This window comes from Gouania willdenowi, unplaced genomic scaffold (assembly GCF_900634775.1).
Source record: "Gouania willdenowi unplaced genomic scaffold, fGouWil2.1 scaffold_62_arrow_ctg1, whole genome shotgun sequence".
NCBI lineage: Eukaryota > Metazoa > Chordata > Actinopteri > Blenniiformes > Gobiesocidae > Gouania > Gouania willdenowi.
The window spans coordinates 221799-247673 of record NW_021145227.1 but is presented as its reverse complement, the minus strand read 5'-3'; the positions used below and the strand labels follow the sequence as shown (position 1 = coordinate 247673).

The following is a 25875-nucleotide window of genomic DNA, read 5'->3' as shown; positions in this document are numbered from 1 at the left end:
GTGTGTTTGGGTTGTGAGTGATCGGCTGCCTCATGTTTTGCACCCAGGTGTGGCCTGTTCCCAGTCAAGCCTCCTGCCAACACATTCTCACTCCCAACTCGTCACACGTTGACGTTCGGGAGGGTACTTTGGCATCACGTAGCACGTTGTACCTCGTGTGTCGAATACTGACGCTAAAGGGTCGTTCCGGAACGTCGATATATGATGAGTTGGGAGTGAGACTGGGATGCTCCTGCATTATTTCGCTGAGTGTTTGGACACTGAATGATTGCTGGTTACCCTCCTCGTGTCATGCTGCATTTTGTTCCCTGCTTCTTGGTTTCCTCGTGCCTTTTTGGATTTAGTGTTTTTTGTTGTTTGAGAATTAAAATGGACTCTCATTACCAATGTCACCCCTGCCTGCTGCCTCCATCTGTCTCTGCATTTGGGTCCACATCATCACACTGTGACAATAATAAACACAGGAAAATATGAAAGCCCATTCCTGCCAGTAAAAAAAACAAAAAAACTTGGAAAAGTAAAACAATTAATAAATCTAAGATACTAAGTCATAATTATGAGATGCTAAGTCATAATTGTGCTTGTGCATGCTCACTTTCAGAAGCTGTTTTTGAAATTCTCACTGGAAATGTGTAGATGTTTTAACACGAGAATCTAAAAGTGAGCTTTATGAGGGTAATGTGTACTTGTGCACGACAATGCAGTGAAATAATGTAAATTGTGTTTTTATACATGCTATTTGAAGTCACATCAGTTGATGCACAGTGTCTCTGTCAGTAATTATCCCGGCCATCCAACGTTTTTGGTGCATCCAACCGTAGACTGTTTTGCCTGCTAGTCTTATTTAATTCCTCACAAAACAACTACAATTTAACGATTTGTGAATCCCATGAAAGACCATTTAGACCTCTGAGATAGTATCTCATAATTATGACTTAGATTATAGATTGTGTAATGTCAAATTTTACTGATCAGGTCCACTTGGTGTTAATGTTTTCTCGAATAAAAGGAATACTGTATTGGCGAGTTTTAAAACTAGGCTTTTATTTTTGTAAGTACGGACCGGAAGTGCTGTTCATGCTGCCTCCGTGTGGCGGCTCGCTGGTTCCTGGTGCTGAGGAAGAGGAGGAGGAGGAGGAAGAGGAGGATGGAAAGGAGGAGGAGAGGCGTGGCTGCTGGAGTGTAGTAGACTAGTCGGACTTGTGACTTCGGGTTCTCAGTCAGAACATGAGCCTCACTCACAGGAAGTAGTGGAAACACAAAGTCGGTCACACCGGACACAGGCAGGATGGGTGAGCCTGCGGTCCCTGCGTTTCAAACCACCGGCTCCATGTGGCTGCTGCCTGTCAGTGGATACCTGGGCTTTCCTCTGGATCAGGTAATAATGATGGTTGCTGAGTCACACGGTGAGGGGACGTTACTCACTGTGAGTGTGGATGAATGCTGGCCAATTATCGGACGTGTCTTATTACTAAGGGGTCATTTCAACACATTTTCAGGACATCCCACGCAAAAAAAAAAAAAAAAGTTTATTTATTTATTTATTTATTTATTTTTGGAACTTATCCTTAATAATCCAATAGGCACACTGTCAATTTTTAGTTTGATCGGATAAATGTTTTTTTTAAAAAATATATAAACAATTTAGTGAGGGGGGTATGTGTTGATTTTTGTGCGTTCTTATTATTTTTCTTCCATTTTCAGCTTCCAATATCACAGGAACTACTGTACATCATATATAATCAAACTGAAATTTGGTCTATAATAATGGCAGTGGCTATGTATACTGCTACTCTATGCATACGCGGCGCCCCTCATTGGCCAGTTTAGATCACGTGATAGATCCACCACGTGACTTTAAGTTCTGTCAGTTGTATTTTAGCTCATATTTATTTTAGCTACCCTGCTAACCCTTTTATTTTAGCCCTAACCCAGGAAATACCCTAAATTATTTATATTTCCAATCCAATGTATTTATAAAAGCACTATTAAAAACAACTCAGTTTGCAGAAAGTGCATTTGTCGAATATCTACTTTTAAAGGTGGAATTTGCCGTGTTAATAATGTTAAAATGAAAAAATGTACATGTCAAAAGTGGTATTCGACCATTGGCCTCTGAAATCTCCTACAGCTTGAAAATGCCAATCTGTACATTTAACGCACACTAAATATCCATGTTGTGCATTACAATTATTGCATATCAGAGAATATAATTACCTCAATTTTTAGTAATGTGCATAACATGTTAGTAACAATGTAGTAGAATATTAAGGCCACAATTTTGTTTATTCCATTAATGCCGTTTATTGTCAACGAGTGGAAAAGATGTTGGATGAGCATGTACAGTGTCTGAAATAGGCTTAAAAATGACTCAGCATGTTGGAAATAGATTCATCAATGTTTTCAAGTACCCCCTGCAATGTGTTTGAGTACCCCTAGGGGTACACGTACGCGTACCCCTGGTTGGGAACCACCGCTTTAGACCACTCAGCCATCCTGACACAGTGAAAACACAGTCCAGTACCCATAGTCCTGGGAGGCTATGGCTACGTTTAACGTATCTCTAGACACTTTCTATAATAATATACATATTATACCTACTTTCTTTCAATATACATCCTATATTTAGAGTTATACATCCTATCTGGTGGACATGCCAGCCCCTCAAAATTTGAAGAGAAATAAGGACGCACGAAAATCGACCCCCCCCCCCCCCCCCCCCCCTCACTAAATTGTCTATATCTCAAAAAGATTTCCTCCCACCAAACTAAAAATGTACAGATTATTCACGGAACTATTGGCAAAAAATGACCCTAAGGTGAGTGATTTCTATAGGAAGGCGTCATGAAAAGACAAAGACTTCCATATTAGTTAAAAGTTTATTCTGCACATAAATGTAACTGAATGACTACTATAAGATTATAATTATGTCCTCCATGTGTGTGTGTGTGTGTGTGTGTTCCTCTCAGGTGAACTTTTTGGCGTGTCAGCTCTTCGCCCTGGTTGCTGCCTTCTGGTTCCGTCTCTACCTCAGTCCAAACCATACCATTCCTGTGGTCAGACACGCTGTGGCTACCCTTCTAGGCATCGCCTTCCTCATCTTCTGCTTTGGATGGTAAAAACCTCCCCCCCAAAAAACACTGATACTGTTCTCTCATCACATTCCTGAACTACTACAGCACTGTCCTCAGACCCAAGAGTGAGGAGAAAACAACACAATAGTCACATATTTTTACTAGTTGACTTTTTTCTTGCTTTTCTGACTTCATGAATGAACACTGGGTTATTTTTGATCAACTTAGGTTTACTAATGTAGAAGGAGGCACTAAAGCAGTGGTTCCCAATTCAGGGGTCCAACCCCCGGCGATGTTAGGGACGATATTAAAATATTTAAAAATGAAGTGTTAAGTTAATAGTAATACCGACCAAAGACAAAACAGAAAGGGTTCCTCCGTGGGGGTCCGGGTCTTACCCTCTTGACCCCCACAGATGGCTTTGTGCCCCTCGGCCCCCCCGTCAAGCGATGAGCTCGCCGCGGGCACTCGTGGGGGTGTGCAGGCACCGCCCCCGGCCCGGTTTGCCGCTCTTCGCTCGCCAGTCCCTGTCACCGTTATTTTGGAGGTCACATGCTGAAATGTTTGGGAACCCCTGCGCGTAGCAGTCAGTGTCATATCTCAATATTTTTTCTTAAAAAAATGTAATTCAAATGAAGTTTTACCAGAAAAACTATTCTGGGTTAAATTTTCTGATACAAAATGCGACACAGGCACATTTATTAACAAACAGCTGCACAATATGTGTCACTTTTGGCCTTTTCTTCTCCAAGGGACAGCACGTGCGAGTGAGTTCTGTAGTGTGGCTTGTTTAGTGGTAGATCTGGGTTAGGAGGACACAATTAGCAATCCATCTAACTGTGCTTTTTTAATGCTGTTTTTGAGATGTAGAGAAAGCAGTGACTCCTAAAATGAGTATTTGAATACAAAATAAGCTATAAAAATATGTATATCAATATAGGTGATATTGTATTTTTCTATATCGCCAAAAAAAAAGAGAAGAAAACGCAATATATCTTGAATCTCGATATATTGCCCAGCCCTAGGTTTAACCTGATTTGGTTTGAAAGAATGCAACTCTATCGAATAATATTTATATTAGATTGTTGTATAATATTAATAACGTAGATTCTGTGATTGTATCCCACAATTGTTTTTTCTCTATCTATGCAGGTACTCGGCTCATATTCTGATTGTTGTAATCATCAACTACTCAATCGTCATCAAAGCTGACATCAACAATGTGCACAGGTCAGTGTTTGTGCTACTAAAGTACCTCATAATTCTGAAGTTCTGGCAGTGTTTCTATGCCGACTTGTTGCCTTTAGGCTTTGTTTCCTGACCAGCCTGACTGACTGGGACAGTTGCATCTTTTTTCCAGACTGTGATGTAATCTTTGTTCGTGTTGTTTTTAAGCAGAACTTGTTGGACAAGATTAGCCCAGTACAGAAACTGATGAGTTAATAAGTGGCATAGTTTAAACCCATTTATTCAGCTTTGCTCCTTTTGACCAATGTTAGCGTGGCAGCTTAGCACTGCAGGCTCACGAAACAATATGTTTTTTTTTTTTTTAACACATCAGATTCTGCTTGTGTGAAAAATATTTTTCTTCATGCAAATACCCCATCCCCCCCCACCCCTTTCCTCCTCTATTAAAGAGGCCTGAGCTAATCTAATGCAATAGAAGTCAGGTTAAACAGCCTGAACTTGTCTTAAAGTACACAGAAAGACTAACTATCTATTTGTGCGTGTTTAAACCCTTCTGTTGTGTGCCACCTTAAATTACCGTGTGCTGCTCTGTATGTTTACATACTTAACATATATTTCATCTTTCTCATGAACTGAAGACAACATCGCTTTGTGGCTGTAGCTGAACTAGAGAATGTTTCAGTAGAATATGTGGTACGTGTGGCATTTAAATATTTGTGGCACCTTTTTTTTTTTTAAAGGTGCAGTAACATGCAATAAAGAAAGTTACAAGTGTTATACATTTAGAAATAATCAGATTTCAGAATGCACCGATAATGAACAATAACTTTATTTTTTTGTATGAAATGGCTTTTTTTTTTCCTACTATTTGTTCTTGTTTCAATATTTGGAAAGTTTGTCCATTAGTAACCAGACCTCTTGAAAATACATGACTGTCAGTAGGTCCAGCGTCATCCAATCAGCTGATCTCCTATTTCATACAGTTATTGAGTTATTTGGCTCTTTACACTGACCGTTAATGGTACTGGAAAAAGGCTGAGAAAAGACATTTTCTAAATGGTAGAGCTCCGGTTTAAAACAATCTGTAATCATGTAAGTCCACAAACAAGACAATTTGTAAAAAAAAAAAAATCATGACTCATCCCTAGAATAGCAGGTCAACCAAATGTTAGAGCACAGAGAGAGTCAGGAACAGCAACATCTGATTATCTGCAGGGCCGATTGGGTTAAAAGTGACATTTCTGTGTAAGAGCTCAAAGAGTAGAGTACTGTTGATAAAAAAGACGTTGAATAGGTTTACATCTAGACTCAGCAGAGTAATTGTCTACAACCAAAAGAAAAATATCAAGAACACTTCATTTACACAGCAGCAAAAGGATAACCGCAAGTCCATCAAACAAGGGAAGAAATCAGTCAGGTAGCAAATGCTGTCTTAAAGCTGCAGTATGTAAATTTTTTTTTGGCTTCATTAGGTCAAAAATCCATAATCACCTTTGAACATATTGTAATCCAAGGTGTTCTGAGAGAACAGTAGAATTTTGTATCCTGTCCTGGCTCTGTATAAGAGCTTTAGAAATCTAGGAGCGTGACGCAACCTTTCAACCAATCAGAGATCGTTTTACAGAGTGCTCCATGAGCTGTTTTGGGGTGTTACTATTGACTGCTTGACTAAAGTTGATGTGCATTCACGTAATAAAGTACAATGGTGGACATTCGAGCAGGAGAAGTCTCCATTGCAGCATTAGGCACAATGGTTACACGGCAAAGCAAGCGGAAAACGGAAGATCGACGTGGTGAATCTGAAGTTTAAAGTCCCAAACATACTCGGGCAGAACAGACTCCATCTGTTTTGAGTCTACGTGGACCTCCGTGATTGCGCAAGTTCTGCCCCACATACAGGGGAGTGAGAAAGGACGGGATACATCGCATGTAAACCTAAGAGAAGCATATTCAAGGTGGAATAAACAGACACAATTCATTTTGCTGTCTGGATGGGGAATGATGTGGATTTGACTAGCAGCTGGGTTCACTGCAGCCACCTGTGTGGGTGGGAGGGGCACACAGGGGCTTTGGGCAGTAACTACAGAGTGATACGTGTATTCATGTCAGAGTCTCTAATATACCAGAAAACTCTCCAATAACACAAGACCAAGTCCCTACATTTGTTACTAGTTGCTTTTGAGAAAAAATTTGCTAAGCTCCACAGTTGTGCGCGTTCATGAGGATACCGGCAAGGGACGATTGGTTTCAAAACAGGGAGGGGAGGAGGGAGCGTGGTTGTTTCTATACGAGTCTCACGATTCTACATACTGCAGCTTTAACAGGATGGGTGATATAATGGCTTTGAGATGGTGAAAAACAGATTAATTAATGCATTTTAGCGACTTACGAATAACTGGTTTTAATGTGCATGAAAAACCTCCCCAATGCTTTAGACTCACTTGGGAAATCTATGACCATGCTATGACAATAAGCTCCGTCACTGGTCTTTCTGTCTAACGCACATGTCATCCCACAGATATTCCATGGTGATATCCATGGGCTACCTCACAGCGTGCCAAGTGAGTCGTGTTTTCATCTTTAACTATGGAATCCTTTCCACCGACTTCTCAGGGTGAGAGAAACTCAGTTTGCTTTGTTTCTGAAATTGATTTTCTTATCTCTTTGCCACTCCCTTGTTGATCCAGTTTTTTTGAGCAGCTTCTCTGTTATCAGCGAACATTCTAACCTGCGAGATACTTGCTTACATGGCGACCAGTGCCACATCCCTTTGTAAACACAAACTCTTCGATTAACACACAGCAACGAGGAATTTTCACACCTAAGTCTGGTAGACGCAGTCCAACTTGAGTACCTTGGCACTAAATTTACAGAGTTGTTTTGACTCAGGGGGTGTTTATGCGGTTACTTTTTTTTTTTAAAGAATTTAGGAAATTAACAGAATCAGAATCTGATGTGCAAAAATCTGATGTGACAGTTTAATAAAGATAGCACTTGTTTTTGATATTGGTACTTTAATTACAGTTAGTTTCCATTTACATGTTCCCCCAAGTTTAAAAAAAATGAATTAAATTGTATTTAATGTCATTTTGTACAACTTGTAAAGGTGAACTTTGTAATTATTGATATGGTGATATATATTGTATTGTTTTGCATCATGGATATATATCGTATTGTGACATGCAGATCGTCAATTGCACCGTATCGTCAGATTCATGGCATGGGTTATTTGGCTGCGTAGCTGTAAGCGGGCATGTGTTCCATCAGTGGTTTCACTGGTTCATTCCAGATAAAGAGTGAAATAGACATTTCTCATTGTGGTGGATCTGCTCAGCAACAGTTGATATTGTTGGCAGTGTGTTGTTTTTTTTTGCTCTGCTCCAGTTTGGTTGAGTTTGTTGGCAGCTTCACTTTAGCTTCCATGTGACTGTAGTGTTGAGCTGTGAGTCAGTCGTTGGTATGTTTGTGTCAGGCTTTTTTTTTTCTTTTCTCTCTCAATGTTGGAATATGTGTCCAGTATGTATGGCTGTACATCCACCCTCTCACACAAGACTCACTTTTTCCTCACACATTAAATGTCTTTTTTTTTTTTAATTTTAATTTGGTGCTTATGAACTTTGAGGTTACTCGTAGAACATTATCAGAGTTAAACAAATATTTGCCTTAGTGCTGTAGAGTGGAACTGGGATGAACCACAGTTAGAAAATCTTGCATGTTTTGTTAATTCTACCATTGGGAGAAGAAAAAAAAAACAGTCCTCGAGTTACTCTAATGATGTCTGTCCTCAGCCTGCAGCCAGCTCACACACTGTGGCACACACTGTGGCACAATTATAATTCTTGGTGGATCTATGGATTAAAATAAGAGAGCATGTGAGAACAATATTTACATCAAATGTCACTTTACTTTTAAAATCTATTCTAAAACATCACTTATTCACTTTTTCAAATGAGAATGAATTAACTTTAGTGTTGATTTCAGTTTTATTCATCCTCATCTGTGGGATTACACAAGATGTGGCTGCACTGGGATAATGATGATTAGATGAATGTTCAGGGATCATAAAGACTTTGTCTGGATTTATGAAGGATTCACCAGAGAAAACACATTCTTTCTGTCATCGCATACAAAGACTCAGACGTCTATATATATATATATACATATATATATATATATATATATATATATATATATATAAAATCCTCTGTTAGGATTCAGCTGTTTGATTAGAGGATTTAAAATCCTTCACATTCTACCATTGATCTGACATTTCTCTGTTTGTTGAGCTGATACGATCACTGTTTGATCTGGAACAGAAACAGTCAAACTCACCCTCCGATATCTGACAAAGAAGGACTTCTAAAGCCAGTAATTCAGACTAAAGTGTTTTCCTTCCTTTCTTTAGAACCGTTGATGATAGTAACTCAGAAGATCACCACGTTGGCCTTCCAGCTCCACGATGGTAAGACAGTAGATGTACACAAACACGAACAAGGTCAAAAGATTATCCCATGTTTGATACAATTGCTGTTAAAGTTTAGGTTTATTTATAGTTTATCTCCTTCCTTTAGTGTCTTCCCAGGATAGGTAACCCTGATTCCCAACCAGAGTTATACACATCGCTGAGCAAATGGCAGGGCATGCACGGAAACGTGGATCAGTTATTTTCCAAGTCCAAGACTATGGCTGTGTCTGAAATGGCACACAACGTACTATGAACTACAAACTCAATGAGTATATACTGTCTACTATATACTAGTATGATTAGGATGATGAGCGTTCCCACTGAAGTATACTTTCAAGTTTCCCAAGATGCATTTTGAACCTACAACAACAAAAACCTGAAGCACACTGAGGCTAAATATATCCGTTAAGTCTCCACTTTTGAAAGTTCTGAAAACATTTAAGTAAGAAAGTGACCAAGTAACAACATGTTTGATCCATAAAAAAACGGAGACCCTCCATTGTGCTACTGACTAAACTTCCATTTAACTTCAAAACAAGAGCCCTATTTAGAAAAGTGTTCAAAACTAATGAAAGACAAGAAGAGACGCTTTTGTTTTGAAAAGTGGACGTTTGATTTTTTTGCTTGAAGCTGGTCACAGGACGATTTTACATCTCGCTTGCAATGCATCATGGGGCGATTCAGTATGACTAGTGTGCCCACCATCCATACTTCAAAAATGTCCCAAATATAGTATAGTATACACCTGGGTATTTCTCACGCACTCAATCTGTTCATACTATCTAATGCAAATGCACTACATACTCATTTTGACGTCTGACTCATCCAAATGAGTTCTGATCGACACCACCACCATAAGACATTGTAATAACAATATATTACCTGCATTACATGTATATACTGTATATATTCACATTTCCTCCTGTCTTTTTTCATCATTCTCTATCTTTTATTACTGCTGCTGTTTTTGCACCAACCAACAGAACCATTTTTTTTGTTGTGTTGTGAAAACTAAACTTGGTAATAAAACTTTTGCGGATTCTGAAAAAAAGTTCAGATTCTCATTTCCTGGTAAGTGCAACATGGAAACCTGTCCAGTGAAATGTTTCTGCTCTTCTTTGGAATTACGTCGTAACATCTAAGAAACTAGATCATCAGATAAAAATGTTATCTCTGCCAGACTTTCAATGGTAGTGGAAATACAAAGAATACGCCTGACGTAACCACAACAGGATATGCCAACGCTGGTTGGCTGAAATCTTCAAATTGGCGATGATCACATTTAAGGGGATATTACATGTATTCATTACATTTCTTCCTATAGGAATTAGTAATAACGTTTCATTATTCACCATTAGTACGATTATCTAAAGTGCATTTATATGATGGGTGAGTGATTCAGGGACAACCTGCTGATAGATTTAAACTCCAAAACGAGCTGCTCTACAGTTTTTAGTTAAATCCTCAACTTATTTGTATGTCTTGCCTTTTTCAGGTACGTGTAAGAAAACACAACAGTTATCACGGGAGCAGAAACTCTTGGCAATAAAGTGAGTCTGTATATTTAAATAAAACCTCTACGTTACATTGGAAACATCAAGGGATAGATTATTATCAGTGGACTTGGAATCTCTGAATTGACTTATTTCATCCTCCCTTTCCTGTAATAATGGTTCATGTGATTATAATAGAAAAAAATAAAAAAATAAAAAATAAATAAAGATGTGCAAAAGCACCTCCTCCACAGAATAAATCCATTTCTCTTTTCCTTTAGCCCTGAAGGACAAGGAGATGAAATGATGGTGAATAGCTTCTTCAAGAGGCATGATCAGGAGCTTGCAAACAGACATCATCTTGCATGGGAAATCATACCTTTTGATGCATGTGTAATGACGTCCTATTCACCATGCATGCAGTTAGCCTCTAAAAACAACCACCTTTTTTTTTTAAATTTTTTTTAATTACAATTACCAACATGATTTGGTGTGTGTTTATGTGTGGAAAAATATAGGAATTATATGGTTTATATTAAGAAACATTATTACGTGGTACATAACTGATTAATTATTAAGTAAAATACAGAAAAAAGGGAGGGGCTACGTTTGAGTTGCTCTGATGCAATTGTAACCTTCGTCTTTCTTTCCAGAAATGAGTTAAAACTGATGCACTTTTTTTTTTTTTTTTTACTTTTCACAGAGTAAATTGCATTTTCTAACCACTTCTCCATAAACAGCATTTGTTCCCATTTGATTAGTAGAAGCATGAATGTGTAAACTCTACAGCTGTTTATAGAGACACTGAATGAACTACTCATGTTGATGTTTAATGCAGGATATACTGTACGTTTATCACACAAATTTAAAAAAACAACTATTTAGCCTTCACTGCCTTTCTTCTGCTCTGTGTGTGCAGTGTGAGCCCTTCCCTCATCCAGTACCTGAGCTATAACCTCAACTTTCTAAGTGTCCTGGTGGGGCCGTGCAATAACTATAATGAATACACAGACTTCATAGAGGGTAAACACATCAGCAGGAGGCTCAGGCAGCACACACCTACATGCAACGGGCAGAACGGATATAGTGTATCCCCGCAGCTTTCACCGTTGGTAAGTTTTGCAAACGAAAGTCTCTGAAAGTCCTTTTTTAAGCAACGTCCGGTGCAACGAAGGCAGTGCTTTTAAAGATAATTGGGTTTTATTCTTTTTTCTAAACAAAAATAACTTATAATCTTATCATTGTAACATTAACTATAAGGTAACTTACTGTATGTGTTCATTACAATAGTTTTGCCTATAATTAATGCTCTTATTGTGAAAGCCTAGAAGCGGAAGTTGGTGTTCTATCCGTGTATGACTTTACCTCATTTAGAGCATCTATTTAATCTTACAGAGGCTATGGTCTAGGGCTGGGCAATATGGACCAAAACCCATATCTTGATATTTTTTCTCAAAATGGCGATATACAATATACATTTCAATATTTTTAATAAAAATGAAGTCGGACCAGAAAAACTATTCTTGGTCAAATTTGCTGATAAAAAATGCCACACAGTCACTTTTATTAACAGCTGCAGAAAATGTGCCACTTTTGGCTTTTTCTCCTACAAAAAGACAGCATGTGTGAGTGAGTTTTGCAGTGTGGCTTGTTTAGGGGAAAGTCTAGGTTAGGGCGCACTCAGTAATCGTTCTAACTGTGTTTTTCATGCTGTTCTGAGAAGCAGCGAACACTGTAACCCATAAAATGATGTTTTTTTTTAACATAAAAGTTATATTTAAAGGCACACAAAATACTTTTTGACCTAATGAGTTCACACACATATGAGTTATTTTAAATGGTTCCTCAGGCCAATATACAGCACTTGACAAACTTAACAAACCCATCCTTGCTTTGCACCCCAGCCCTTAGAGCCAATCCTTAGCCTGAAGTTACAGGTCAACTACTGTCTGCATACACAAGCAACAGACAAGGGAGGCTGGCCCCACTGACTGTTGATTTTTGCGACAGTGCTGCGGCGCTTGTGGACAATAGGGGCGCTTGCGTGAAAGTTACCAGTCTAGCGCCCCATAGTGGCCAAAAGTCATACAGTGTGCCTTTAAAAAAATACATATATATCTTGAATCTCATTATATGGTGTTGTTTTTATTAGTGTGTTGACTCTCAGAAATATCAATGAAAATCCAGACTGACAGAAGGTTCCATGAAGGTATTCACTTTCTGGCCTCATACTTTGTAGAATTGGTCAGTCACTACTGTATATATTTTTTGCTTTAGAGTAAATGGTAGAAATGTGTATAATCCATTGTGTTTACGTGTGATGTGTGTGTTTTCCCTGCAGAAAGCTGTGTGTTGTAAACTGCTGGTGTGCTGCAGCTGTATGCTGATCTTTCTCACTGTAACGCGCTTTCTGCCCATCAAATATAACGTCGACAAGGTATTTGTGGCCAACGCCCACTTCCTCACGAGACTCACTTACGCTTTCTTCTCCATACAAGCTGCAAGGCCCAAGTTCTACTTTGCTTGGACCCTGGGTGAGTGTTTATAGGTTTTATATGCAGATAAAAGTAAACTCATCATATCTGTGGCATTTCTGTGTTTGAACTGGACTGTGTTTTTTCAGCGGATGCAGTGAACAATGCTGCTGGATACGGATTCCAGGGAATGGGTGGAAATGGAAAGCCGTCATGGGATCTCATTTCAAACATTAACATTGTTGGGATTGAGGTAGACTACAATTCAGCACCAAGTGTGTTACTTTCCAGAGTAAAACTATTTTTTAAGTTGAACTTTCTGTCTAGACAGCAACCAGCTTCAAGACCTTCATAGACAACTGGAATATACGCACAGGAATTTGGCTCAAGATGTAAGCAGTGCTAATATTATTATTATTGTTAAGTGTTCAATCACACAATCCAAACTTTGTGTAATTGTTCTTACTGGGATCGATTAACAACTCACAGCCTCTCTTCTTCCTCCACGTGTCAGGGTGTGTTACGATCGAGCTCCTAAGTATCGGCTGCCTTTGACTTTCATCCTGTCTGCGATGTGGCACGGTGTTTATCCTGGTTACTACTTCACCTTCCTCACAGCCATTCCCATCACACTGGCAGCTCGAGCGGTGAGTTTTTAGCCTCCATAACCGCAACAAAATGTGGATGAAATTATTACAGCGTATTAGGGCCACATTGAAATGTAGTATTCCGTTTTGGTTGGGAAACTCTCGTATTTTACCCCTCTTTCCCGCCATCGTCCCGTATCAGTATTGTCCCGTATTTTAATGTAATAATAATTCAAAGATGCCTCACTAAACTGAACGCCGTCACGAGCCTCACGAGAACTTCCACCTGAAATGGTCTGGGTAGCAGTTCCCGCGAGATTAGTGCCGACAGCGGCAACAAAACCGGAAACAACTCAGAAAACAGATGATGAATGAAGACGTTTCAGTCAAAAAAAAACAAAGAACTGGTGTGAATACTATGAAAAATGTGACAGAGAGTTTACCTTCCTAAAGAGCAGCAGGATGGGACACAGTTACATATTCTGTTAGATTCATAACTGAGATTCTAACGTTTACCACAGCGGAAGGAACCACGTAAGTCACCATGAAAATAACAAACCAGCCAATCACAAACACCACAAATATACACCGCTTTCAAAAAGTGTTAAAGGATGTAAAGTCTGTAATAAATGTGTGTAATAAGTCATTAGTGAATACCAGAGAACCACATGAGTGATCATGACTGAACTTAAAGACAAGCAACGTGAAGTTAACAGTAAATATGCAACGTGTTGACTCATATATAAACTGTAAGTATATTAAATAAACACATGTGCTCCATATATATATTTATGTTTTTATTTAGGCTGTTTTATAATTTAGGAATTAGGGCTGGGCGATATATCGAGATTCAAGATGTATCGAGTTTTCTACTTTGGCAATATAGAAAACTACAATATTGCATATATATATATATATATATATATATATATATATATATATATATATAAAGAATATTATAATATATATTATAGCTTTTTTGTATCAAAATACTAGTTTTAGTAGTCGCTGCTTTTACTTCTCAGAACAACATGTAAAGCACAGTTAGATGGATTTCTGAGTGCATGCTAACCCGATCTTCACCATAACAAGCTACACTACAGAACTCACTCACACGTGCTGTCCCTTACAGGTGAAAGAGCCAAAAGTGGAACATATTGATCAGCTTTTTGTTAATAAATGAGTCTGTGTAGCATTTTGCATCAGCAAATTTAACCCAGAATTATATCACCATTCTGAGAAAATATATTGAGATATGAGTTTTGGTATATATTGCTCAGCCCTAGTAGGAATGTTCGCATCATTTCAGTGTTAATAAAGGTCGACCTACCAGATTCTAATCACATAATTGTATTTAGTAAGTGGTTGACAAGTGGCTATTTTAGATTTCTTGTACAATTGTCTTAAAATATAAGGGATACTGGAGTTTGGTTAGGGTGGTGAGACGACTCGTAGTGGGCGCCTGAAAATTTCCCTTATTTTCAAATTCAAAACTTGACAGGTATGGATTAAAGTTGTAATATTTCGAGAATAAAGTCAAAATTTTATGAGAATGAAATTGAAATACAAACAGGATCTTGTCTGCAATTAGTGAGATTATACTTGTCTTTAGGTTTCACACATGGGGAAAGTCTTTTAGCCCACCATCACGACATTGTCATCAGTTTAAGGACTTTAATGTGACTTTGCAGATGTTTGCATTTGCTTCGACAAAAGAACCAGACTGATTTGGAGCAAATAGCCTCTTTTGTGGAGGAAGAACTTTCTGGAAGTGGTCGACTTCAGGGCTATCGGTGTTAGTTGCGTTCACTTCAACAGGGAATTCTAAATTCTCATAAAAGTACGTCTCTATTCTCAAAATATTACGATTTTAATAAAATTACAACTTTATTCTCAAATTATTAGTGCTCAGATTCCTTTTTATTTTAATGTGGCCCTAATTCACCATTGTGTGAAAAAGAATAGAAGGAAAAGTAGTTGCCATTAAATCTAATAAACTAGTAAATATCTCAAAAGTATAATGTAACAAATAAATAACACACTAGGGCTCAGGAACTGACTGCGAAAAAGGTCAACAGAAATAGGTTCGGCTGTAGAGCCAAGGTGTGTGAATAACTGGACACAGACACAAGGATTTTGTTTTAGTATATGTATATTAAAGATATTATATATAGTAAAGATATTTGGAGTCAATTTATATTGATATATATTATTTAGCTGTTATTAATAATCAGGTATAGGCAATAAACAAACAAACAAAATACAATTACAAAACAAAGACAATATTTTCTTCTTTCAAAACTTGTAGTCAAAGTTCAGTTCAAGGTTCATTTCCTTTGGTGAGTTCAGTTCAGTTTGTTTGATTTCACTAAGTTGGAAAACGAAGGGTTTCGCAAAGTTCTTTCGCATTGGGGGAAAAAATACAAAACAGAAAAGGTCCCCAGGGTATAATCCACGTATCAGGTCCGAGTATCCGAGGAAACAAAAAGATCAAATATTCCTACTGCGATGCAGCGGTGGTTGGGTGGTGGCTCGCCATCTAGTGGTCGAGAGTGGTAGGTGATCCGGGACTAACATAAAATCCTGACCCATAAAACAAGGCCAACAACAATCAGTCAAAAAGGAATTAACTTAAGTACATTTTAAAATAGAAGATACATTGACCTTAGCACATTTAAACAATTTGTCATTGTTAAATAAATAAACAGTTATAAATAAATGCTATAAATCATAGCAGAAAAATCCACATCAAGGTAAATCAAATTGAAGCTTCGTTCTATATTTTCAGAGATCAAAGGGAATAAAGTGCACTTTTAAATCAACATCATTAGCTGTAAAGCTAAGTCATATCATATAAATTAAACATGCATGTTTTAAATAGATTCTTCAAATAAATCATTGTTGCCTATTCAAGACCACATAGCCGAATGGGCATTTCTTTCAAAAAGTAACAGAAATGGTCAAAATCAATCAAAACTACAAAAAGTGAAGTATTATTTTACTATAATACTATTCATTTAACAATTCGGGTTTGATTATGAATTAGAAAATAAAAGGATTACTTGAATAAAAGTGCAAATGGTCAGACTGACCATGTGTGTTCCGCAGCTAATTTTGCAGGAATTTCAATGGAGTCTGGTACACCACAAATCCGCCAAATACTTAGTGAAACACATTGAAGTACAATGTGAAACGACTCCCCGGTGAGTGGAGAGATGTCTAGTTTATAGGAGAAGATGTTCATCCAGGTATTTCTTATGAAGGTTTTGTTTCAGTGGTGATTTTCAATCAGTAAGCCGACCATGCAGACGACACAGTGACAGCAGCCATCACAGCATTCAGTGGAGCAAACAAGAGTGAAGGGGGAGGAGCCAGGGACTATAAAGGTGTAGCGCGGGCTCGTCACAATTAAACCATGGCAGGAAGTTGGCCTCTAGTTCACATGGGTTACAATATCTTATATATCTTCAAGTGTGTCTAACCCTAATCGTAACCCACACTGGCTGTGTAGCTCATCAGGTCAGCAATCCACCACACTGCAAAAATGTTATACAAGAGAAAAAAAAATGAAATAGCAGGAATACAACCAACAGTGAATCATTAGTAGTTTGAATTTGTATGATTTGGCTCCAGTCTAACAGTGTGTTGTCTTTCTTCTTCTGCACTAGATCCGAAGGTCCATTCGTCATTACTTCCTGGGCTCCAGAGCCTTGAAGTTGGGTTATGACGTTCTTACCTGGGTAGCCACACAGCTAGCCATCTGCTACACCGTGATGCCTTTTCTCCTTCTCAAAGTAGAAGAGACGATCGTCTTTTACAGGTATATTTTAACTAGCAAACAGCCCACATTTTCCTTCCACATTTAACTCAATTAAATGTACGGATATGGGACCTCATTTATCAAACATGCATGAAAACGGGTGCAAATCTGAGTCCACATTTAGAACCAACGTGGGATTCATAAAATGTTTGTATTTGATCAATCCCAGCGTACAAATGATCGGGTGTTGATAAATACGGCGATTGAATTTGATCGTCATTAACTTGTTAAGCCCTCCTGTTTTGGAGGCTCCGCCCACTGAGGTCAAAAAAGGAAAGAAGCTTCTCCAAGATAAAAAATCGGCATAGATGGAATTTTTGACGGTGCGAAAACTGGAATTGAAGGAGTGCATTTGTGTGGAAGAGAATCAGCTACTGAGCAGGTTGACGTCTGCCCCCCTGTGTGTGCAGTGAGCAACTTCACAACGGAGATCCTGGAGAGACACATTGAAATGAGATATATGATTTTTATATTTTGATGCGCGATGAGTTTACCTTTGTTGTAATCTGTGCTATATAAATAAAGATTGATTGATTGATATGATGTTTATATCAGCCTCGGTCCGCACACTTTAGGCAATAAATATCACATTAAAAGAAATTAACGATCAAAAAGCTTTTTTTTTAAAAAGCCTTAAAAATGACCAAATATTGTCCATTGCTTGTGTTTATTATGCCTTCAGCCAATTTCATTTATAATTCATCACATTACTGATTACTGCAGCACATTTGTAAAAGTTTTAGAAACTATTTACATTTTAAAGCATGAATGAAGTCCTATTTCAGGTATTTTTACGATATTCCGTGAAAGGAAATCCAAAAAAGTGGCAGCAGTAATAACGTAAGCTTTTTAAAATGTATTCTATTTAATTTCATTTCTTTTAATAATCCGGTTTTATCTGTTCTAAATGTGTGTTTGATTATGCGTAAATGACAGCGGAGGCTTGTTTAATACTTTATTTTCATTTGCTTATGCTCACGTCAGAATTGATAAATACCAAAGTTTGCGCAAATCTGGTGCAACGCATGTCGTACACTCAGAACTGTTGATAAATGAGGGCCATGATGTGCACTTGTTAATTTCTAACAAAGAAATTCAGCATCTTTGCTTTTCATGACTAAGACTAGGCTGACTCGTTTGGAGACTTTTGAATTCTACTTTATTGTTATTGATTAGATTATTATTATTACATTATATTATAACATATATCATTCTTAACAACATAGGACAATTATTTCTCTGCTTTTCTGTGTTTTTTTTTTTTTTCAGATCTATGTACTTCCACATGCACATCATCAGCATTCTGGCTGCACTTGCCTTCCATTGGAAACACAAACCCAGGGAACCCAAGGACACCCCCATCCCCTCCTCCTCTTCCTCCCCGGCTCCGTGCTCAGCCGAGTGCCACCCTGTTTACGCCAACAACAACGAGAAACTAGAATGAAAAAAATCCCTCCTTTCACTCATTTACTCTGCTGAACAACATAATGCTTTTTATTTATTGGGACGATAGAAAAGAAAAGAGGAACTCTCCTGGTACATTATGATGCCTGAAATCTGCACTGTGAAGAGGACAAAAACAGAGAAAACGTCTAAGTGCATCTACTAACCCGAAACTCAACTACTCCCATTAACTCCATTCATCCCAGTTCAGCTTTGCTTTGCTTCCTCGAGCTGCACTATCCATCTCACTGGGAAGGCTGAAGCAGAGTGTGTAGGTGCACTAATGCCAGGCCACGATCTGACACACAAACACCCACGGACCTCCTCCTCGGCTCACTGGCACTCGCTCACACTCTGATGGCGGTACAAAGGCTGCCCTTGTGAGGCCACAAAGGGCCACGCTACGCGGAGGGCGTGCTGCACCCGTTGCACCCGCATGGCCTGGAGTTCTACATCAGATGTGTAGCATTGTCTTTTGTTTGTGTTCCACCCACTTCTACTGTCTATAAAACCACGAACTGTGTCAGTATTTTTCTCCCTCTGTTCATGAGTGTATTTGATCAGGACGGCTGGTCGTCAGTGCAAACAGATACTACAGCACTTAGAACAAATCCCCCCCATCTTAGTTTCTGCTCCAGAAGACATAGTGAACAAAATGTTTTAGTGGACACATCTTAGTGATTTTTATGAATTTTAAATCCTGCTGAAGCCCTGGGGAGTTGAATAGTGTCACAGTTCTTAAAATGTTTGTTCTTACGTGTACGGTGCTGGACACCGGGTGTCATTTTGTAGAAAATGTATAGATGTGGTAAAGCTTAGATTATTTAAAAATGCCAACATGCACAATAAATGGGAATGAGGATGTTATTTAATCAAATATTTAAGAACCTAAGACGGACTTTTTCCCATTACAGATGATTTAGTGTGTCAACCAAATTGCAAGCGTCTGTTTTTGCACAATGGAAGGATGGAAATCAGAAAATGTTTGATTTTTAGGTGATTTCAAGTGCATCGAGAAGAAAATCCAATAAACTGTAGTTTCTATCTGCCTTTTTTTAGTCACACCTGTACAGTTTGAGAGCATTTAGAGTTTGTGTCACAGTGGTTTGATTATTATTGGTGCAAATCTGCATCTAATATGATGGTTTTCAGATGCATCTACAAGTGTGCGAACAAGATGATGCGTCTCTTTTTAGGCTTGAGAATGTCTTGTATTATTTAGATTGCCTTACATATTTTTTTGGCTATTATAATACCACGGGTGCCTTTTCAAAAACATTGTATTTGGCTTCCGGGTTCTGAAAAATCCTCTCTGCTCCAAATGTGCATTCTTGACTGTCAGTCTAATACAAACCATGTACATATCAATTTTTTTTTTCTGTGCCATCAAGTACATTTAAACTAATACATTTCTTACCTCCGACTGTAACTAAGACTCAGTTTGCATGAATGTTTATAACAATAGTTTCAGGCCAACAACACTCCTCAAGTTGTTCTCTTGTCCTACATTACATGATCTGAAATAAAAGTTTGTTTTGCTACGAAGTTCGTATTGAGCTGTAAATCTGATCCTCAATATGTTTCTTGATCAGGGGAGAAGCAATGTGTATAGATATGCAGCTATTTCAGACTTAAAACTGACAATGACAATATGTTTTTTGCGTGTGTATGACGAGTGTTACAGTTTTAGTATTGTTTTTGTGAAGCAAAGTGTGTATTCGAGCTAATAATCTGATTTAACCAATAAAACTTCATTGAATTACATTCTTTTTAAAGATTTGTTTGACAAAGTGTAAATAATTATTCATAATAACACAAAGTCTTGTGTAATAATGAAGTGCATGGTAGCTTAAATCTATTGGGGAAAAGAAAAAGCGAGTGGTGCATAATAGTATTTGTTTTCTTCAGAGCATCCAGTCCAACCCTCTCCATGCGACACCACTCCCAAGCTGCTAACCCTCAAAAGATGCTCCTAAAGTCCTCATCGTCTCTTGTGTCCCATGTGTTCTCCCCTCTGACTCAGATTCCTCAGTGTACGTGTGAGCGTCAGCACTGTCTTTGTCCTCAGGAAGAACAATGTGGAGAAATCACAGGGATAATGCTACTGCTAACTGTTGTTATTACAAAGGATAATAGGGTTAGGGTTAATTATGTAGCTTAGGGCCGGGATGCCATGGTTATGGAATCAGCCTGATTGTACATCACATGTGGTGGATATGGGGGAGCATTTTTTATTTATTTTAATCTAAAGTTTTATTTATTTTTGTGTCCACCAGCACACAAAACATGAAATAAAACCATCCAGTCGTTTGTTTGTGGTCTTTTAACACAAAAAATTGCTCCGTTTCAAATTTGTGACATCACATGTGAAATCGGGAATCAATGTTGCCAGATCAGATGGATTATTCCAGCCCAATCACATCTTAGTCCAAACACAAACCACAAATCTGCCAAACACTGTGTTTGTGACACAATGCGACAGCGGTTCGGACAAAACAGTGGATTATCACCTTGAATGGACTATTCCTGTAATCTCTACTTGAGATGATGACAATAAAACAAACTTGGCAGCTCAGGTAAGTGAACTGAAACAGCTGCTTTTGCCGTTGAAGCTGCTATTGCCGCTACACTTCATCAAACTGAAGAGATAAAATTGTTGAACGCGAGGGTTGAACAGCTGGAACAAAAGGAAAGAGAGAAAGATGTCATCATCACAGGCCTAAAGATAAAACCCAGGAGTGACGAAGAAACAAAATCGATTGAACAACAGGTCATTGACTTCCTGAAGTCGAAGGACATTGTCCTGAACCCTGACAACATCAACTCCTGCCATCTCCTGCCAAAGAGAAATGATACCAGAGATCTATATAAACACTGGAAACAAAACTCAGACTGTGATTATTCTACGGAGACCGATTTAAATGTGAAACCAAGAGTAAAAAAGGTCTGTCATTTATTCATCTCAATTGCTAGGTGGTGGGGTGATTAAGGATTACATTAAATTTAAATTCAAAGTGTTTATTGTCATATGTGCAGTTAGAAACACGTTTTTTTTTATACAATGAAATTACTGCCTTGCTTATGAGCTGGATATAATAATGTGTTTATACAAGTTAAATCTAACAGTGGAAAATACAACACTGCCAATAAAACTAACAACAGCAGTTAGAAACATGCTTATGAACTAAGATATATTACATTAAAATACTGCCTTGCTTGTGAACTGGGATGTAGTGATGTGTTTATACAAGTTGGATCTGATCCCATCATCAGACAGTGGAGGATACAACACTGCCAATGGAACTAACAACACAGCTGGATTACCCTTGAAGTAGAGACAAACAAGGTGACATTGTGGATGAAAAGGGAAAAACCTTCCAAACACCTTCGAAAGAGGAACTATTCTTGAACTGGAGGAATGCTAACAACGTCTGGCAGGGAACAAGGCCAACACAAACAAAGATAGAGAGGACAACACTGACTACAGATGGACGTTCAGAAGAAATCAAGAATGTTTGACCAGAGAGACATGTAAACCCATGTAAATTTGCGATGGTAAAACAGGGGACGGGACCCGGATAAGCAAACTGCTTCTCTCGTCTCCTTTTTCGGCATGTACAAAAAAAGAAAAAAAAAGTGAATGTAACCATGTCGGAAATAAACTGAATAAATAAATAAATAAATAAACAGTGTTTTTCTGACTCACAATCACAATATCCGCTTAAATAGCCATGTTTTACTGTAATGTGCAGTTTTTTGACTGAAAACAACAACAAGAGTGTGTGAATAGCAAAAGAAAGTTGCTAGTGATGAACTGTTGTGTGGAGTCCTTGTCTATAGACACGCCCACTCAAACAGCCCGGTTCTAGAATTGGTCAGAAAGTCACTTTTCAGAAGCAAAAACAACCCCGGCCCCAGCAACACCAACATTATTTCAAACGTGGGTGGCCCCGTACCAGTCTACAACCCAAGCCAAGAGAACAGGATCCGACTTTAACAGCTGAGAGGCAAAAGAGGAAACCATGGAGCGTGGCCTTAGCTCGCCTTGTCGGACCCGAACGATTCAACAGCTTGTCAAGGCTGTGTGGAGTGGTTGCCTGGGTTGTGGTTAAGCACAAAGTACCAAGCTCCAGGTTTCTTAAAGTGGGTGGCAAAAGGCCCTGAGCTATCCCCAAAGGAAAGAGCCTCGGCCTTCCAAGACCTGACCATTGCAGCCCAAGCTGACGTAAACTTTCAAGACACAACACTGAACTGCCTGGTGGTGATCAAGGAGACCAACACTGAACTCTTACTTTGTGGTGGTAGAGTTAAGTCTTAGACTGAAGATGGAACAGCTGTGCCATTGATCCCCCTCCAGTTGTGGTTGGAGACCTTGCTTGCGATGGAAGCCCACAAGGCAAATCATGAAGGTGTTACTACCACATTGCTGCGCACCAGGAAAAAAGCATGGGTGGTGCAAGGTTAGAGGACTATAAAAAGGGTGATCAATGAGTGCATCACTTGCAAAAAGCAAAGATCCCGATTGTGCCAGCAAGTGATGAGCATACTCCTGCAGGAGCATACCAGTAGAGCAAACCCATTCGAGTATACCACACTAGTCCTCTTGGTCCTTCTGAAGTGAGGGATGCTGTAAAGAAGAGAAGGCAAAGTTGACCAACAAATGCCCCATCGACGCCAGAGAGCAGGAACAAGAGGACACGGTGGAGTACTTGACCCCCAATTCCCTTATCCTGGGACACACCGGGAAGGGAGGAGACATGATCGGGGTTGACATAGAAGACCATTCTTGGCGCAGGCTGAGGGCTATCCAAGTTGGAGTCGACAAGTTCTGGAAAAAGTGGAACGAGCTTGCAGGATCGAACTTGTTCATCTCCAACCTTGAGATTTCTCTCAAGGTTGGAGATGAACTTGGACTGGATTGCAGACCAAAATGCTCTGAGAGGACAGTTTCAACTTGATCAGGTGGTTGTGATGCATCCAGACGAGAAAGGGATGGTTCGAGATGTGGACTTAAAGACCTGCGAGGGCATTTCCACCCTTCTTGTGTCCAGAACTCGGCAAAGGAACCCCAACATGGCCGCTACCATCATCATTCGCAGAGATGTTTGGAGGCTGGTGGTCCTGATTCCAGGGAGATGTTGGTAATTTGTTTTTAAAAATGATTTGAAATGATTCCCCATAAGGGAAAAACAGATTTTTTTTTTGCATTGACACCAATTGTTTACATGAGTGAAATTCAAAATACTGTGTAAATAAATAAATAAATAAAATAAGTTGAGCACAAATTGTTCCAATAGGTTTAATAAGTATTAAATTTTAGATTAAAACAGAGTGATGGACCACATCATTTGCAAACGTTTTTAATATTAGTGCTACATTTTGGGTGGAAGTGGAAAATCTATATCACATATGATTTGTTGTTCATTTTCAAAAATGTTGTAGAAGAAGAAGAAGCATTTTAATGTCTTCCAAGCTAAATGCATGTTACAAAGCTACACTGGACGAAATAGTGAAATTTAAACCAATCGTGTGTCTGAAATAAAGTTCTATACATATATTTTACCTCCAACACAAGACGTAGCCTCGTCATCGCTGCATACCTAAATAACCAGAATAAATTGTATTGGTCATTTAACATTTTAATCATGTTGCACAGAATTTAAACAAACAGAATAAAGTTTTGATTTGAAGACATATTTGTAAGCAAGGGTAACTTTTGGAAACAAAAATAAAGACTGAAAAAAAAAGGTCCTTAGGTATGCAAGTATTTGCCTGCAGCATGCTATTATTTCACACACCATTAGGGCTGGAACGACACATGTAAAAACAAATTCAACCCAATGTATAGACCTTTTTAAGTTATTGTAACGCAGACTGTACAACAAATACAGCACTAACGCGGATCATTTAATACCAAGGAGGAAAATTAACTCCTGGTGTAAACAATCAGAATTGTATGTTTTTTTTTTTTCCTGTAATCTTCCTTATTTTACTCTAACCCCACAAGCCTGTGTTCTGAACTGTACAGACATCATGTGTATAAAGAGAGGTATGTTTAAAAGTGTGCGCCACATCACTTTGGGGATAAGGAACAGGAATAATTGTGCTTTGTAGCTCGGCCAAAGTCAAAGGGTAAAATATTTATATTCTTTTTCAACAGTCTCATTAATTCCCTTCCCTGTTATATTTTCATGTCATGCATAGCCTCGAAACAAACCCACTTTTAACGTTCTTTTAGTGTTTATTAACATTAACACATGCAGAGTGGGACTCAAGGCATCAGGTCAGAAAAAATAAAAATAAAATCTAACTACATATATTTGATCATATCTTTGTACATTATCTTCAGTTTTAATAACTTAAGTAGGATCATTGTTAAGCACATAGCAAATATCTTTTACACATTCCTGTACAGGGAAGTCTCCTTAGTTAGAGTCTCAAGTTTAGTGCTTTGCAGGTCATTGATGTGAGTCAAAACATGCTCACAGATATGGATTATGTTAAAATAATGAACAAGACTCTTTCAAAATAAAGTAAAGCAGGGCACTAAAGGAATACGTCAATACATGTGCGAATAAAACAAGAAAATTAATGCTTTTGAGGAAGGAATTTGTATTTACTGACACACTGCTGACTCCCCACCTTCCATTCCATAACCAGGGGTGGACTGGCCATCTAGTGGGCCGGTCTGGTCTGCGACGGTTCTCTTTTTTTTCCTGACCAGCAAGTGGAAGCAGACATGTTAACAAGTGGCCAAAAATAGCAAAAATGTGGCAATGAAAGAGTGAAAAGTGACTAAAATGGGCCAAAAGCTATCAAGAGTGGCCAAAAATTGGACAAATAAAGAGGAAGCAGATGGAATGTAATGGCAAAGGGTTGCTTACATGGGCACAATGTGGCAAACAATGGTAAAAAAGGGCAAAAATGTGGAACAAAAAAAAAGGCAAAATGTAGGGAAAAAAAGGAATTAAGTGGTATTTATTGGGCAAAATGTTGCTTATTTTGGATGAAAAGTGGCCCAAAAAAATTAAAAAAGCAGCAAAAATGGAGAAAAGGAGCTGAAAAAATAGTTGATCTAAAATGAGACAAAAGAAGTTGCAAAATGACCAAAAGAAAAAGGTAAAAATGGGTTAAAGTTTCCTCCTTTTAAGGTTTTCTGGGGGAATAATAATTACAATGAAGACATAAAAAGCCACTTGTTGAGCATCACTGACTTAATAACAGCTTCTACGTGGTGTCCACCAGGGCTGAATAGTGGTCCCAGTCCACCCCAGTCCAGAACAGAAGCAAAGCCCTAATAACAGTCCTTTCTTACAGTGCTTGCTACTGGA

At 38.5% G+C, this 25875-nt stretch overlaps 2 protein-coding genes across 2 annotated transcripts in view; one reads left to right on the top strand and one right to left on the bottom strand.

The window, feature by feature from the left end:
* Nucleotides 1-1183: 1183 nt before the first annotated feature.
* On the top strand, nt 1184-20206 carry LOC114460708 (lysophospholipid acyltransferase 1-like). The gene is given in 13 exon segments (XM_028442635.1): nt 1184-1378; nt 2970-3115; nt 4227-4304; nt 6781-6890; nt 8668-8724; nt 10223-10277; nt 11140-11332; nt 12562-12754; nt 12844-12947; nt 13022-13086; nt 13209-13341; nt 16950-17101; nt 18371-20206. Coding segments are annotated over 13 exon segments (1551 nt in total). The 5' UTR covers nt 1184-1288; the 3' UTR covers nt 18546-20206.
* Nucleotides 20207-24344: 4138 nt separating this feature from the next.
* The window catches only part of LOC114460735 (uncharacterized), a 4030-nt gene continuing 2499 nt past the window's right edge, over nt 24345-25875 (bottom strand). Inside the window, exon 8 of the mRNA XM_028442643.1 lies at nt 24345-24350. Within this exon, the coding sequence (XP_028298444.1) occupies nt 24345-24350 (6 nt within the window). The remainder of the gene's footprint in view (nt 24351-25875) is intronic.